This window comes from Anastrepha obliqua, chromosome 4 (assembly GCF_027943255.1).
Source record: "Anastrepha obliqua isolate idAnaObli1 chromosome 4, idAnaObli1_1.0, whole genome shotgun sequence".
Taxonomy (NCBI): domain Eukaryota; kingdom Metazoa; phylum Arthropoda; class Insecta; order Diptera; family Tephritidae; genus Anastrepha; species Anastrepha obliqua.
The window spans coordinates 125,917,867-125,933,820 of NC_072895.1; the positions used below are offsets into that span (position 1 = coordinate 125,917,867).

The 15,954-nt window shown below is 36.2% G+C and overlaps 1 protein-coding gene across 1 annotated transcript; it reads right to left on the minus strand.

Annotated features, from left to right (window-relative positions):
• Window positions 1-6,769: 6,769 nt before the first annotated feature.
• On the minus strand, window positions 6,770-9,872 carry LOC129245918 (leukocyte surface antigen CD53). Its single transcript, XM_054884359.1, has 5 exons — window positions 9,767-9,872; window positions 9,247-9,435; window positions 8,935-9,120; window positions 7,154-7,354; window positions 6,770-7,075 (listed from the first exon to the last, which is right to left on the minus strand). The coding sequence occupies exons 1-5, from the start codon at window positions 9,833-9,835 to the stop codon at window positions 6,857-6,859; spliced, it is 864 nt and encodes a 287-aa protein (XP_054740334.1). The 5' UTR covers window positions 9,836-9,872; the 3' UTR covers window positions 6,770-6,856.
• Between the last annotated feature and the right edge of the window lie 6,082 nt (window positions 9,873-15,954).

Here is a 15,954-nt window from a genome sequence, read left to right on the forward strand (position 1 = left end):
CGTTTGCACGAATAGCCAGTCAACATTTGATCCATTGTATCTACCCCCGCTTTAAATTTATTGTAGTCCAAAATTTGATCTGGCTTGAATCCTTTCAATGGATCGGTGCTTTGACGATAATGGGCAGTGGATAACATAATTACTGGCTTTATCGGCTTTGCCATATACATACGAGCACAGAGTGATATTATATTGTGATAACAAAATAAAGTGCTTTTAACATCACGCTTCGGTTAAGCAATTCATGCGGAATGAAGGTCTTATTTTTTCTTATGGTACCGACGAAAGCCACTCTACGATCCATGAACATTTCTGCCAAGTTGTATGTTGAAAAAAAATTGTCAGCATAAATAGTCCTACCGCTGTCCATATAATTTTCATTAATTTCATGACGACCCGTTCACCTTGATTCGTTTCTCGCTGACCACTTGGTGGTTTTCCGGTATAAATTATACCTTTCAAAGGGTAGTTTGAAACAGAGTCACAAATCCACCACACTTTCATGCCATATTTTGCCGGCTTATTCGGAATATATTGGGTGAATCGAGTGCGCCCACGATATGGAAATAACTGTTCACCGACGGTTACATGACAATCCGGAGTGTATGCTTTCTCTAAATTGGCCATCAGCATGAGCCATACATCGTCCAGGGCAGCAGATTTGCTTCGCTTCAACCTCTCAGCACGAGCACCACTGGTATCGAAACGGATGAAAGTAGTTAAGCTCTTGAACCGATTCAATGACATAGTGGCCTTATAAATTGGCATATTGTAACTGGCCCACAATTCTTTCGCTGGCTGAGAATTCGAGTGGAATACACCAGCAATAAGTAGCATTCTAAAAAAAGCATACATTTCGTCTTCGTTAGTCATTACCCAAGAACGCTGTTTATTACTGGGATGCTTTTCATTCCATAGAGGAAACGCTTCAACGGTTTTTCTGTTGGTTTCCCACACAATGATACTTACGATTTCAGGAGACAGCAATAGCTTGAAAAGAGCTTTATGACTCGGTGACGCTCCTCGTAGTGGCCCTTTACGAGTAAAAGTTGTAACATTGTGACAACGAGGCCTTCCAGGTGGTGGAGGATTTGAATTCTACATCTTACCATCTTTCGACCTGTATATAAGGCCCTGGGTAATAAATGTGCTGCATGATTCCATTGTGGTTGAAGCCTGAAGGGCGATAGCTTCTCTATACAAATCCTCAATATCATCATGGTTTTCATACAGAACAGCCTCTAACTCGATTTCTTGTTCTATATCTGATGCTTCACCGAAGTTATCTTCATCTGGAAAATAATCATCATCTTCTACGTCGCCACTTGTTTCAAATGGATCGGAGTCCTGTCCCATAATTTCTTCAATTTGTGCCTGAAGTCGCTGACGTTCTTCCGGACTCACATTTGCTACACTTAGCTTACGAAGCAAACAACTTCATCCATATTTACTTGTTCCATTTTATTTAAAAAAACACTTCCGTGTTCACTTTAATTTTCAAATGTCAACTAAAAAATTATCTCTGCCGCTGCCTCCGCTAACAGTTTAGTTGTTTACACCTGACGGTTAACCAATTTACATGAGAAGCTTATATGGGTCTGCACAGACCCATGTGAGCTTAATTAACGAAATTAGTTTAAAATTATTATTTTTACAACAAATATAGCAAAAATCTTAATTTTGCTACTTCATTGTGTTTAGCACACTACATTTTAGGAAGTCATGGACTAAGAAGCCTCAGATATTCAAAATAAAAGATCTACATACATTTAAAGATCGAATGGGTCTGGCCAGACCCATATGAACATCGGAGGGTTAAAAAACCATATGCCGTTCGGTGTCGGCTTAATGGTGCTAACACTCCCCAATGTAAACGTACGCCCGTGTCAGCTGACACGATGAAACAACAATCAACGATCTACGGTACTGCGGAACAGAACGGTGGTGAGTATTAATTTACATGGGCTGTCATTAGTTTCATTGTGCTAGCTGATACGGACGTACATACGTTTACATTGGTAAGTGTGCGCACCATAAAACTGTGGGTCCCTCCATTTGTGGAATAACATCAAGACGCATACCACAAATTAGAGAAGGAGCTTGGCTAAACAAGGATGTTAGCGCCAAATATATTCATATCAATAATTTAAGTTAAAATTCAGTTTTCCTGCATAGTTTATGCCTAAAAACGTAATATTAAAAATTGTTGCAAAAAACTTCATTCAGTATGAAATTCATCTTTGAAATAAAAACTTTTCAAATTTACTTAATACAACTTCATGTTTATGTACACATTCACTTGTCAGTGCAACCAATTAAAAAAGGATGTGCTGTCAAAAGAATGACGAAAAATAAAACGAACAAAACAAATCTTAAATTGAACTAGATCTTTTTCGGGATAACTTCGTTGTTGTTGCGTTAAGTGCAAAATTTGTATCCGGATCCCGATCATTGCCAAAAGGAACACAGATATCGTCTTCAATAAAATTTAATTCTCGCCCTATGAATTGAAATTCTTTTTGCACAAGAATCCAGTTTCACGTCTTTAATAAAAGACGTTGGTTAAATAAAAGACTCTATATTGAATCAGTTAATAAATAAACCTCAGTTCCTTATTATATCGTGTATCGGGACCGTTTTCCTCAGTCATGACTGAGATTTTGGAAAGGTCACTGGCTGTACTTGCGGCCTCCGAGTCAACTCTGACAAATGAAGCTGGTGCTATTTACCAGAAAATATAAAACTCCACCCTTTCGACTTCCCAAATTACACAATCACGTTTTCCCGTTTTTATCGGAAGTTAGGTATCTTTAATTGATACTTGACTCCAAGCTCCATTAGAAGTTGCACATTGAAAATCGGGTAAAGAAGGCCATACTGCTTTCTACTCCTGCAAATCTATGTTCGGTAAGGGGTGGGGACTCAAGCCACAAGTCGTGCTGTGAATGTACAACGCGTTGGTTTTGCCAATTTTAACGTATGGATGCCTGGTTTGCTGGGAAGCTCTTCAGAAGGGCTAAAATATCACGAACCGGGGAGGGTGCAAAGGACTGCATGCATTGGCATCATCGGAGCATGTAAAACTTCCCCAGTGCTACCCTGACTGTCGTTACTACTCATCGACTTTTACGTTATTTCCATCGCAGCTCAAAATGCAATCAGGTTAAAGGAGGTTGGCATCTGGAGGCAATCTCTCAAGGGACATTATAGCATTTTTCGGCAGTTAACACCGTATCTCTCCGAACTTTGAACAGATCTCTCTATCCGCAAACTAAAGTTTGAGGGTCGTGTTAGGTCAATCTTTCCAAATCGGCAGGATAGGATCGAGGGGAAAATCTGCACCTGTGTCTTCACTGACGGTTCCAAGATGGAATCGGGAATCGGAGCAGGAGTTTTCTCTAAATCAGCCAATTTATCTATCTCCTTTAAACTTCCGAATACTGCTAGTGTTTTTCAAGCAGAAGTGTTTGCAATCCTGCAGGCATGCAAAATGCTTAGGGAACGGGGTAGCGAGGGAGATATTAACATTTTCTCCGCTTTTCAAGCCGCGATCAAGACCCTGACGACGCTATGGTGTAGAAAGTAACTAGTAAACTCCTGTAAAGAGGGGATCAAATCTCTTGGGTGTTCTGGTAACATTTCTCTGATCTGGGTTCCAGGACATAGGAACATAGAGGGAGATGAGATTGCTGATGACTTTGCCCGGAAGGCCTCAGAGACCTCCTACCCAGTCGTCGGCATCCCCCTGACAGTTGTTAAAGGGGAACTGCACAAATTATTTCTCAGGCAAGCGTAGAAAAAATTGAGCAAACTTTATTCATGTGCTATTTCGAAATCCCTTTGGCCCCAGTACAATACACGAAGGACTCAGAAAGTCCTTTGGGCTCCTCGCCATTCAATTTCCAAATTCGTAGCTGTGTTTACCGGTCACTGGACGGTCGGCACACACGCGGAAAGCTACTTTCATTGCAGAAGCTGTAGGGACCTTTCAGAGAAGGAGACTGTAAATGTCCGGGTATGGCAGCTAGACGACTAAGGTCACTGGGTGCCAGCCTAAATCCCATCAATCTTCTCCATTATATCAACAGCTCTGGCTGGCTCCACCATTTCACCTATTTACCTTATTATACCTATATTAACCCAGATATACGGAATATAAGACATGAAATACACCTTCTTTCAGAGTACTGCATTAACAAAGCATTAATTTTTTTTTGTTGTGTTAGAGACAGTAGTTAATAAATAAATGTATAAATGACTGAATGAATGAAAATGAGGTTTGCAATTCGACCTCACGGTATTTTGTTCTCTCTATTTATCACAATGCCTCATACAAACTCAGTATCGTTCCCAATTATATTCCTATTACCTGGGACCCATATGAGCTAGATGCGATTATGCATTCCTAGCAAATCCAGTTTCTCGGTACACTCAAGAACGAATGGGGACTTAACTTCAAAAGATGAAAACGCTTTGAGTGTCGTTAGACTCCCGCTCAGAATAGCAATTCGCCCATTCCGGAGATTTCCGTCTGATCTCTGGACGCAGATGCTGGGAAAATTACCTATCAGCACAGAGAACTTTGTTCTGGGGCCATATACTCCACCGCCTATGATTTTTGGTATCTTCAAGTCATCTGCATAGTAGTGTAGAGTACATTTTTAGAATTTCCTTTCAAGAGCAGGTGTACTTCAGCATACACTATATATAGTATATTTATATAAATAGCCAAACATGTTTTCTCTGCAGTCCTTTTACGGCCCAACTATAATTGTAAGGTATAAAGAATAACATAATGAACTACTGATTGTTTTTAATGTGTCAACAAAATACAATGTCATTAAGATAGAAAACTGGGTTAACATCTGCGGCTTACAAAATGAGTGGGACGACTTCGCTCGACAAGGTTGGGAAATATTAAAAATTTACTTGCAATATGGTAAATGGCTTTCCGAAACTGCAAGAAAATTACGTTCTAATCGCTTTATAAGCCGTACAATAATGTGCATTGGTAATCGCGCACGCCGTAGCCGAATGGGTTGGTGCGTGGCTACCACTCGGAGTCAGGGCCGTAGAGAGCATATCGGGGCCCCGCGGGAAAATTGCAAATGCGGGCCCTTTCCAATAATGTCTAATTCATATAAATACGTATTATCTCGAGTCCGGGCCCCTCTGAGGACTCCGGGCCCGGGGGAAAAAGTACCCGATCCTCCCCCATCTACCCATAAAATATATCTGCCATTCGGAGTTGGCTTAAAACTGTAGTTCCCTCCAATTGTGGAATAACATCAAGACACACGCCACAAATAGGAGGAGGAGCTCGGCCAAACACTCAGAAGGAGTGTAGCGCCAATTATATGTATATATTTGTACAATCGCGCAGTAGCGATTTGACTGCGTTAGATTATTTGTCGTTATTATTATATTATTTGCCATCGCTCAAGTACATCTCTATAAAGTTGAAAATGCGCTGAGCAATTAGATTCATCGCAGCGGCACTGCGAGCCGTACAAGTCATTTGAATGAAATAGTGTTCCCTAATAATGACTGTACTTTCAATAAAATAAAAAATCGAAAAAAAATCATGCGTTTCTTATTTTAAGCTATTTCAAGTGCCAAACGTCAGAAAAGTTGAAAATTAATCAAATTTCAAATTGATTTAATATAAAGCGAAAAAATACTTTCAAAAATTAAAGTAATCCAAATACCGATTTGACCCTCTAAATATTGCAGCGGCTTACGAATAAGATTTAGATTAAGATTAATACAAACATGAAGGTAATGGTGAATAAGCAGATACAGAAAAGATAATATACGTAGGAATACAGTCAAAGGTGAAGGTAATATTAAATACTTAATAGGTGGTGAATATGAAGATAAGGAAATAATAAAGATAAAGACTGTTCCCACGTCATCAGTCCTATGTTAACGGAACTACAAATTTACATATATAAGCTAACATCCTTGTACTCCAGCGGCATTTCCCAGGGAATGTTTATGCTGCCACCATAATAAGTATAAAGTAAAAAAGATAAAGATAAATAACAAGATAGTAATAGAGACATAGATAAAGATAAAACTGAAATTGAAATTTAATAAAAATAACTTAATACAATGGGAATTGGTATTGGCCGAGTTTCCGACAACGGACGAGTCCAGTGATTTTAATATTACGTAAGCTTAGTTTTTAAGTTAGTGGGTTGGCCCGTAGAGAGTTCAGCAAATGTTGATATACTTTCACATTGAATTGTAATTAAAGTGTATCTGTATGTATTATTGGACTTAGCTCCAGATTTTAATTCTGTTTAATGTAGCCTATGAATGATCTACTCAAGATAAATTAATTAGAAGAAGTGAAAAAAAATAAATGTAAAAATAAATATTTTCGTGCCGGTATTAAATGATCTTATACAGTTGGTTCATGGGTTAAATATTGGTGACGTTTTTGAAGATATTCCGTATACAAGCGACCACAGAAAAAGAACAATAACAATAATGCATCTAAAACCAAACATTGCGATGTTCCAGAGAAGAGATTGGTTTAATCTGTTTGCTCCACTGCCTGGATTGTAGCAAATTTTTTTTCTCATATGTGTACAATATATACATATAGTATGTACATACATTTAATGTTGTTAATTTTTTTTTACATAAAAACCATTTAGATGCATATATTATATAAAAAATTAATTTCTTCTACGTGTAAATAGAGTGTCCATCTTGTACTTACTTTTAAATGTACCAAAAATATTGAAACTAAATAAAAACATTGAGGGTCACAATTATCTACATTCCATCTCAGTTTACAATATGTAAAGAATTAAGTTATTTGTTCATTTTAAAAACTAATTGTCTGTCATTTCGGTATGGTTGGTGGCTTTGAAGTTTTAATAATCCGATGACCTGGAGCTGAAGGTGAAAGACTAAGAGGGGAGGGCATATCATGTCGTTTATCTTGAATCGATAAAGGAAGAAATTGTTGTTGACGTTTTTTGCTTAAATTGTTAATATTATGATTATTTTCACTTTTTCCAAACAAAATTGCTAAATGAACTGCACAAAACAGGCCCAAACTCTAAAAATTGGGGGAAAAAGAAAACGGAAGTTTACTGTTTTAAAGCTTGCTAAAAATACATATATGTGTAGTTTTTACCTGTGCAATGGCTATGATTGCGGAGCCTAGTGATGTAAATAGTAACCGATTTCTAATTTGCTCAGATACAACGGATAAACAACCTCGTTTATAATGAGTGTCACATGCGGACTCATAAGCATGTTCTGGTCGAGAGCAGCAAGACCACGGAAGGGAGAGGCGACGATAATCCAGGGGCCCATCTACTCCACAGCACTGTAACTGCAAAGACAAGAGAAATCGTTATTTATTATATAAACTCCCCCTCACAGTTTCTTAAAAAATATGCAGAGTCCTGTAAGTCCTCAACTTCAAAGTAGATTTTCATTTGTAGATTTCAGTTTAGAAAACTGGTAGAAGTTGTACAACTGGAGATCCGACAAATAGTTTAGCACTGGGATATAATATTTGGCTAGAAGCCTCTTGGCGTGGCAAACAATGTGGGATGTTAGATTATCAGGTTTGGCCTTCAGCTATGGTGTAAAACGAAATTGAGCGGGGGAATTCTGGTGCCACGTTACCAGGTACTTGGCAACAGAGTTCGTCCTACTCATTTCACACGGTTTCCCACACTCGAAGTGAAGACTGCGTTGATACAACGCAATCCAGCTTTTTCGTAAGCAAACCGTTGTCATGACCCCGGTTACTCAGCCTATCAGCTGGTGCTTTCAAATTCACTGAGAGTCGGTTAACGATCTCATCTTGGCCATACCTCTGAAATATTTGCATCATGCTTGTCCTCCTTAAGTTCAACAAGAGCATAAAGGCTTTAGTGTTGACTAATAGTTTGATTTTCTCCAAAATCTTTTGAAAACTATTTACGCCAAAATAATGTTAGGCCTATTACTTATATAACTTTGCAATGCATACAATAATAGAAAGAAACCCCGTTGTTAACAGCTTTTGAATGTACGCTCCAACTTGAAAAAATCCGAGAAAGCTATTTTAACTGGCATGAAAGTTGCGTATGAAAACTTTCAGAAACTGCTGAAAACGGCAGCAGTATAATCATACACTGAAGATGTAAAACAATACAAATATAGCCAATGTGCATTTAGTTAAAATAATTCAAATTCTATTGTTATTGAGTATTAATTATTTCTTTACATATGAACGCAAAAAGTTTGTTAAGCTGAAATTATGAAAATTATTTTAATATCTTACATTTAGATATAAATGAATTTTTTTCTTGCTAATATACTCGTATAATGCTTCGTTTCAGATTTAATTTATTGTAGTACCTTAAAATATCCTAAAAATTGGTGAATAAAAAGTCTTTCAAGCTATAAAGAGCTCAGCTAGTCTAGACTTAATTTAAGTAACTTAACTCAGCTTAATATTATGCTCAACCTTTTACAATGGAAAGCTTTGTTAGCTGCTAGTCAAAACTTAACTTAACTTAAGAAACTATAGGTTTTAGATCCTTAAGTGTCGTTTTATACTTTTGTCATATCTTCGATTTTATAATTCTTCAAAATGTTTGTAGAAATTATTTTTGAAAAGAATTTATTTGATGTGGCATTATAGGTGGCGCACTGTCAAACAGATGTAATATATTTATAATAATATATTATAACATTTTTAAATTTAAATTATGCTGAAAGTTAGCGTGTTAGTAATCGTTGCGGATTTGTTAAGTTCAGCTAAAACATGTCTAGACTATCTAAGCTTTTAGAATGGAAATAATTTGGTCGAAAGCATACATACATACATACATATGTAGGCAGATATATACAAAATATAAATATTCTTGCAGTTTTACCGCATACATTTATTATACGTCTTATATGTACATATATTACCTGTGATTGCATACGGTTCCATAAATGCAAATTGTCAACCTTTGTCCTAGAAAATTTGTCAAGAAATTCAACAAATGAATCATCTATAAAAATCTCTACAGAAGTCGGAAGGCTTTCGCGCATCGCTAACGACCATCCACATATAAAGAATTGAAAGCAAATGCATGTCACCAGCGCCGCTATGAACTATGAATATGTAATAAAAGAGAGAGTTTCCGAGTATTGTAAAAGTAATTTCAATTTGCATACATACATATGTATGGTTGTAGTAACGCATTTTTCTATTTCTTAATTTTTATTTTTTATTTTTACCGTTCCTAATAAACATCGCTTCCTTTGGTTTGTGGCTTGACATCCCATCCAACAAAGGAGAAATGTGATTGGTCCCAAGCACAAAAGTATTGCGGCTGGCGCCCATAGTTTATTTTGAACAATACCGTAATATCCAGAATGACCCCATAACAAAATTGTGCCTACTAGAATTTGGGCAGCACCAGTTACCTGAAAATTGCGACATGCTTATCTGCTATATAAAAATTATGTGTTTGTGTTTTAAAAGTTAAAAAGTACAATGTCTGCTCAAACATATGTTAGTATGCATATGTATGTATGTGCGTATATACCTATACACATGTTCATATTGCAGAATATACGGCCAAATTTTTTGCGTAAAATTTTCACTTTATATACATACATTATACAAACACGTTAGAAACAAACATGGTTCGTTTTATCCTTGAGTACCCTGTGTGTACCCATTGGGCTTTGAATTTTCCAGTGCTCAGCACTTTTTCCATTTCAGAAAAAACTGAATATCATTTATCTTACGTACCATTAAGAGCACGACGTAGCTGTAAACTAAATATTTAAAACATTTAATCCGCTTTGTTAATGCCATCATATGCCAACACTTGCACTGAACGCGAAATTTAGGTGGTAATTCATTTACAAATATACAATGGAACACTCGAAAAGAAGGAATGGAATTATTACCCAATGTACTATATTGCCACACTCACAAATACTTGTAGGCCTTTTTCGAAAATTTGCCTTAAATAAGATTCAAATAAATGTTTTAAATTATAAAAAATTTAAGTTTGGAACATTTTGGGAAACTAGAAGCTTAATATTAAATTAACCAATATTTTCTGTGCCCGAAAATTCACAAATTCTCTTTGCTATGATTATTATGTATAAGAAAGCACGATAAACGAAATCAGTTTGTTAAACTGTTTGACTTTTCCTGTGCTTGTGTTGCTGTCCTTCAAGCTTGCTCTCATGCACATGCATGTACATTTGCTCGCAGTTGTAGTCCTTTTAAGCTTGTCATATTATCTATAACTTGGGTAGTACAATTGCACACCAATAATAAAAAAGTAAATGGTGCCACGTTTTAACTTATATTTTTCTTATCTGATATGTATGTAAATTTATGTACTTACGCAGGCAGGTAGAAATAGAGTAATCATTTTTTTTTTTTGCAAAATTAAATTATTTTTTAAACTATAATTGCGTTAAACTACAACATTTTAGAAGCCATTATGTAAAAGAATAGGGACAGAAGAGGCTTCAAATTATTTTTTAAATTGTACACAGGGTTACAAGCAATATATGTATGTATGTAAATCTGCTTATTTTGAAAGTGAACCATGATGTTCACAGCTTGTTTATTCAACAGAATGCGAAAGTTGTTTATTGTTATTTATGGAAATGATTTAAGATAAAAATAGCCAATTATGTTTTTATATCAATCATTTATTCCTTCGTGAACATAGTTCTAATAACTTGGTGAAAAAAATTATTGATACAGTTGGGAAAAATAATTTCCACATTGTTTCGATAAGAAAAGGTCATATCCATGAAACTAAAATAGTCATATACAACGAGGTTGACTATAGGAAAATTTCGAAACTTTTGGAGGAAAGCAATAAAAATTTTTATACTTACCAACTGAAAAGTAGCAAGGGACTTTCAGTTGTTTTTAAAGGTATTGAGCACACTGTGGACTCCAAAGAAATCAAAGAGGCCCTGGAAGAGCTCGGGTATAAAACCAAGAGCGTCGTTAACATTTTTAACAAAAATAAAATTCCACAACCAATGTTCAAGGTTGAGTTGGAGCCTGACACAAGGAAGTTGAAAGGGAATGAAACGCATCCCATTTATTCCTTGAGATATTTATTGAATCGAAGAATACACGTGGAAGAGCCCCTCAAGCGTAATGGGCCTGTACAGTGCGGAAATTGCCAAGAATTTGGCCATACAAAGAATTACTGTACACTACCTGTAGTGTGTGTTGCATGTGGTGATCAGCATGGTTCTAACGAATGCACTGCAGCTAAAGAAGGCCTAAGTAGAAAATGCGGAAACTGCGGTGGTGATCACTCTGCAAACTATCGAGGGTGCCCCGTTTATAAAGACTTGTTGAAAAGGTTAAACGAGAGAAAGCAGCAAGCGAGAGGAGAAATTGTTGAATTTAGAAACACAGAAGTAGCAACAACTACCAGACCTACAAGCGTTACAGTTTCTGGTATCGGAGGAAAAATTCAACAACAAAATCAAGAAATTCCACTCCAGTCAGGAGCCATCTCATATGCCAACATTGTAAAATCAGGTACCCAACAAGCTAGTGCTCCCCAGAATTTTGGAGGTTTGGAGGGTATAATGTATACACTTACCCAAAATATGAACGCTTTTAACCAGAATATTACCAGCATTATGTCTTCCATGCAAAATACTCTTCAAGAGCTTGTGAGAACGCAGAACCAAATGCTCCAAATACTATTGGCAAAGAAATGAGTTATTTAAAAATGGCTTTTTGGAACGCAAATGGGTTAAACCAGAATAAAATAGAAGTTTGCCATTTTTTACAAAAAAATTGTATTGACATAATGTTGATATCTGAGACTCATCTCACAAATAGATATAATTTTAATATTGCTGGATATATGTTCCATTTTACAAATCACCCCGATGGTAAAGCACATGGCGGTACAGGCATCCTAATAAAGAATAGAATACGACACTACGTTTTAGATGCATTTGCAAAAGACTATCTGCAGGCAATATCCATTCACCTTGAGGTCGGATATGGTGATTTAACAATTAGCTCAGTTTATTGTCCACCAAGATTTGCTGTTACAAAAGAGCAGTTTGAGGAATATTTTAGCAGATTGGGGAAACGTTTTCTAGCTTGTGGAGACTATAATGCAAAACACACGTATTGGGGCTCTCGATTAGTGAATCCCAAAGGTAGGCAGCTATATAAGACTTTAGTTGATCGAAAAAACGAATTGGATGTCATATCTCCTGGACATCCCACCTATTGGCCCTCTGATCCTAAAAAAGTTCCTGACCTCATAGATTTTGCTATATCGAGAAATATAAATCGAAACTCAGTCACTACAGAAACGTCGTATGATTTATCATCAGATCATTCCCCAGTAATATTAACCTATTACGCTAATATACCTGGCTCTGCAACTGACTCTAAATATAAAACAAACTGGTTGAAGTACAAAAAATTTATTAGCAGCCACATTAACACAAATCCTGTAGTTCATAGCGAGGCTGAAATTGAAAAATCTGTTGATGACTTCACGTTTGTGATGACATCAGCTTTAGAGCACTCTAAATACCAATTAAGTCCAAAATTTGCCACAAATGTCTCCAACTCTGAAATTGAAGGACTACTACTGGAAAAAAGAAGGTTAAGAAGAGAATGGCAACAAAACAGATCCCCTGGTGCTAAGCAAAGGCTGTCTGCTGCAAATAGAAAACTGCGAAGTGCACTTCACTTGGACGAAGATCGTAAAAACAAAAACTATATTGAGAGCTTATCCAATACAAAGCACACAAATTTTTCTATATGGAAAGCAGCTAAGACCATTAAGACGCCAGTAGAAGTACAAAGCCCCCTAAGAAAACCTGACGGTACATGGGCTCGTAGCGCTGAAGATAAAGCGTCGATATTCGCCGATCATCTGAGTAATGTTTTCCAACCAAATTCTTCTGCAAATGAACAAATACTAGAAGAAAGTAGTGGCAACGCATCGTTAAACTCAGAACCAATCAACATAGCTCCTGAAGATATTCAGGCAGTTATTAACAAGAATCTTAAGGTGAAAAAGGCGCCAGGTTATGACGCAATAACACCATTAATGATAAAAAATCTACCGCAAGTCGCTATAATTGTGCTGTCTGTAATATTTAATGCAATCATCGAGGTAGGCATTTTTCCAAAGAGCTGGAAAACGTCTTTAATAATAATGATTCCTAAGCCGGGCAAAGACTTAAATGTGCCATCGTCCTATCGACCAATCAGTTTGTTGCCGTGTTTGTCAAAATTATTTGAAAAAGTTTTGAGAAACAAAATGATGCCGTTTTTAAACGAACGTAATATAATCCCTCCACATCAGTTTGGTTTTCGAGAACAACATGGGACAATCGAGCAAGTAAATCGGTTAACTGCGGAAATAAGAAAATGTTTTGATCATAAAAAATACTGTTCAGCAATTTTTATAGATGTGGCACAGGCATTTGACAAAGTTTAGCATGAGGGTCTCATACATAAAATAAAACGCTGTTTGCCACCTATTACACACAAAGTTCTGGAATCGTACTTAACAAACAGACAATTCAGAGTAAAATGCAACGATTATGTGACTCATGAATATGAAATTGAAGCTGGTGTCCCTCAAGGCAGTGTACTAGGCCCAATTTTGTATTTAATTTATACTTCTGATCTGCCCGAGTGCGATAGTTTGACTATATCTACATTCGCTGACGACACCGCTGTGCTTAGTTCTCAAAATGATCCGTCTCTGGCATCTAGAGAGCTAAATAAATATCTCAGACTTTTAGAAAAGTGGCTGAAAAAATGGAGAATAAAAGTGAACGAAATAAAAAGTAAACATGTCACATTTTCGCTTAGAAGAGGAGACTGTCCCTCGGTTACCCTTAACAATGTACGCATACCACAGTCTGATCACGTCACATACCTTGGCGTTCACCTAGATAGGCGTTTAACATGGAGACGCCACATCGAGGCAAAGCGACTTAGTATGAGAATCAAAGCTTCAAACCTTCACTGGCTAATTAATGAGCAATCAAGATTGAGCCTTGACTGTAAAGTCCTCTTGTACAAGGCAATTTTGAAACCAATTTGGACTTATGGAATCCAATTGTGGGGAACGGCCAGCAGTTCCAGTATCGATCTTATACAGAGAGCACAGTCGAAAATTTTAAGAACCATAACTGGTGCGCCGTGGTATATAAGAAACGACAACATCCATAGGGACCTAGATGTACCGATGGTGAAGGAAGTATTCAAAAAAGTTCGTGAAAACTATCAGTTGAAATTGCAAGATCACCCGAACCCGTTCGCACGTCAACTCCTGAGTACGCAACATACGACCAGGCTTCGAAGAAATGACCTACCACTCCGATGAGTAGAGGGCCATTTGATAAATATTTATTGTAGAAAATGAGATAAAATAAAATTTTTCTTTCTAGTTCTAAGATTTGAATACTTATTGTGAGGCCTTTGAAAAGGCAGATTCAATAAACAAATAAAAAGTTAAAAAAAAAAAAAATATCAATCAGCCAACACCAATAAAGACAAAACCTTTCTAAACTACCATAATTATTTCCACCAAGGTTCGACGACAAGAAGAGTAAATTCAATGGATAAGGTTTTTAAAAAAATCGTCTTACGTATGTTCTATTAAACATATTTTGCTGATACTGAATTTTATTTTTTGCATCTTTCACTTAATAGAAGAGGACCAATAATATTATATTTGGGTGTATTGGTTTCGTTCCACTATATAAGAAATAAACGACTTGACCACTTTCAGAATTATAAGCACAAATGGCAAATTATGCAAATTTCTTACTTGCCTTTTTAAAACTACTTATTTTATCTTCTTGGCATGTAACTTTGATATCTGTTAATACTTTGGTTTTGGTATTTAGCCCTAACTCAAATTTTTACCAAATCGACCTTTTAACGGATTTTAATTTACTAAGAAAATTATTGTATTACTATGGAAATTAACGGTAACACAAGCAATGCAAAAATCTTCCGTTCACTTTTTCCTTTTCCTGTAAAGTAACAAAAATATGAGTTAGGACCTTTCTATATTAGGTGCGAATATGTATGTACGCACATACATATACAGTTTGAAAATATTTGAAAGTGTAAAATGTGAGTTCGCGACACATTCGTTCACTAAAATCGAATAAAAATCAATATTGTATTACTAAACAAACTTAATATCAATCAAATAAAACCCCTAACATGTAAAAGATTTGTAACACAATAAGAATCTAATTATTTTGAAGGCTTTATCTCACAAAACCTGAAAGTGTAGTCGTCTCAACTATCATTTCCACTGCATACTACTTAATCGTACATTAAATTTGATTTACATATATATCTACACACTTAATTTAAGAAAAAAGCCCTAAATTCTTCTTCACGTAGCGTATCGTCATTGGCGCGTCATCGTCTCTTCAACTCTCGCGCGCACGAAATATTTATCAATCTTATTTTTACGCTTGCCCCTCTGAGATTTTAAAACGAAATATCTAAAGAAATACCTCAAATACGCAGGAAAATACGTTAGTTCTACGACATTTCTGGAGTTTTGTAGTTTGGTTTATTTTTTTACTACATACATGCATGCATACATACTTGTATGTCGCACAGCTGATTGATCAGCTTTCAGTATGTATATGTACATACATATATTATATGCTTATTATAGTAAGTGAGCGAGAAGAAATCATATTTTACTCATACGACGTGACTCATACTTGTCGATGACGATAGGATTCATCTGCAGACGGCCTCACTTTTTTCAACAGAATATCAAATTCGAAAATTCTTAACAAATTTTGATTAAATAATTTTGTATATACAAAACTAACACTTTTTTCGGTTGCCTCTATTATGAATATATAAATGTATCTATGTATTTGATTACTTTATACTATTTCATTTGATGAGGCTGTGCTAAA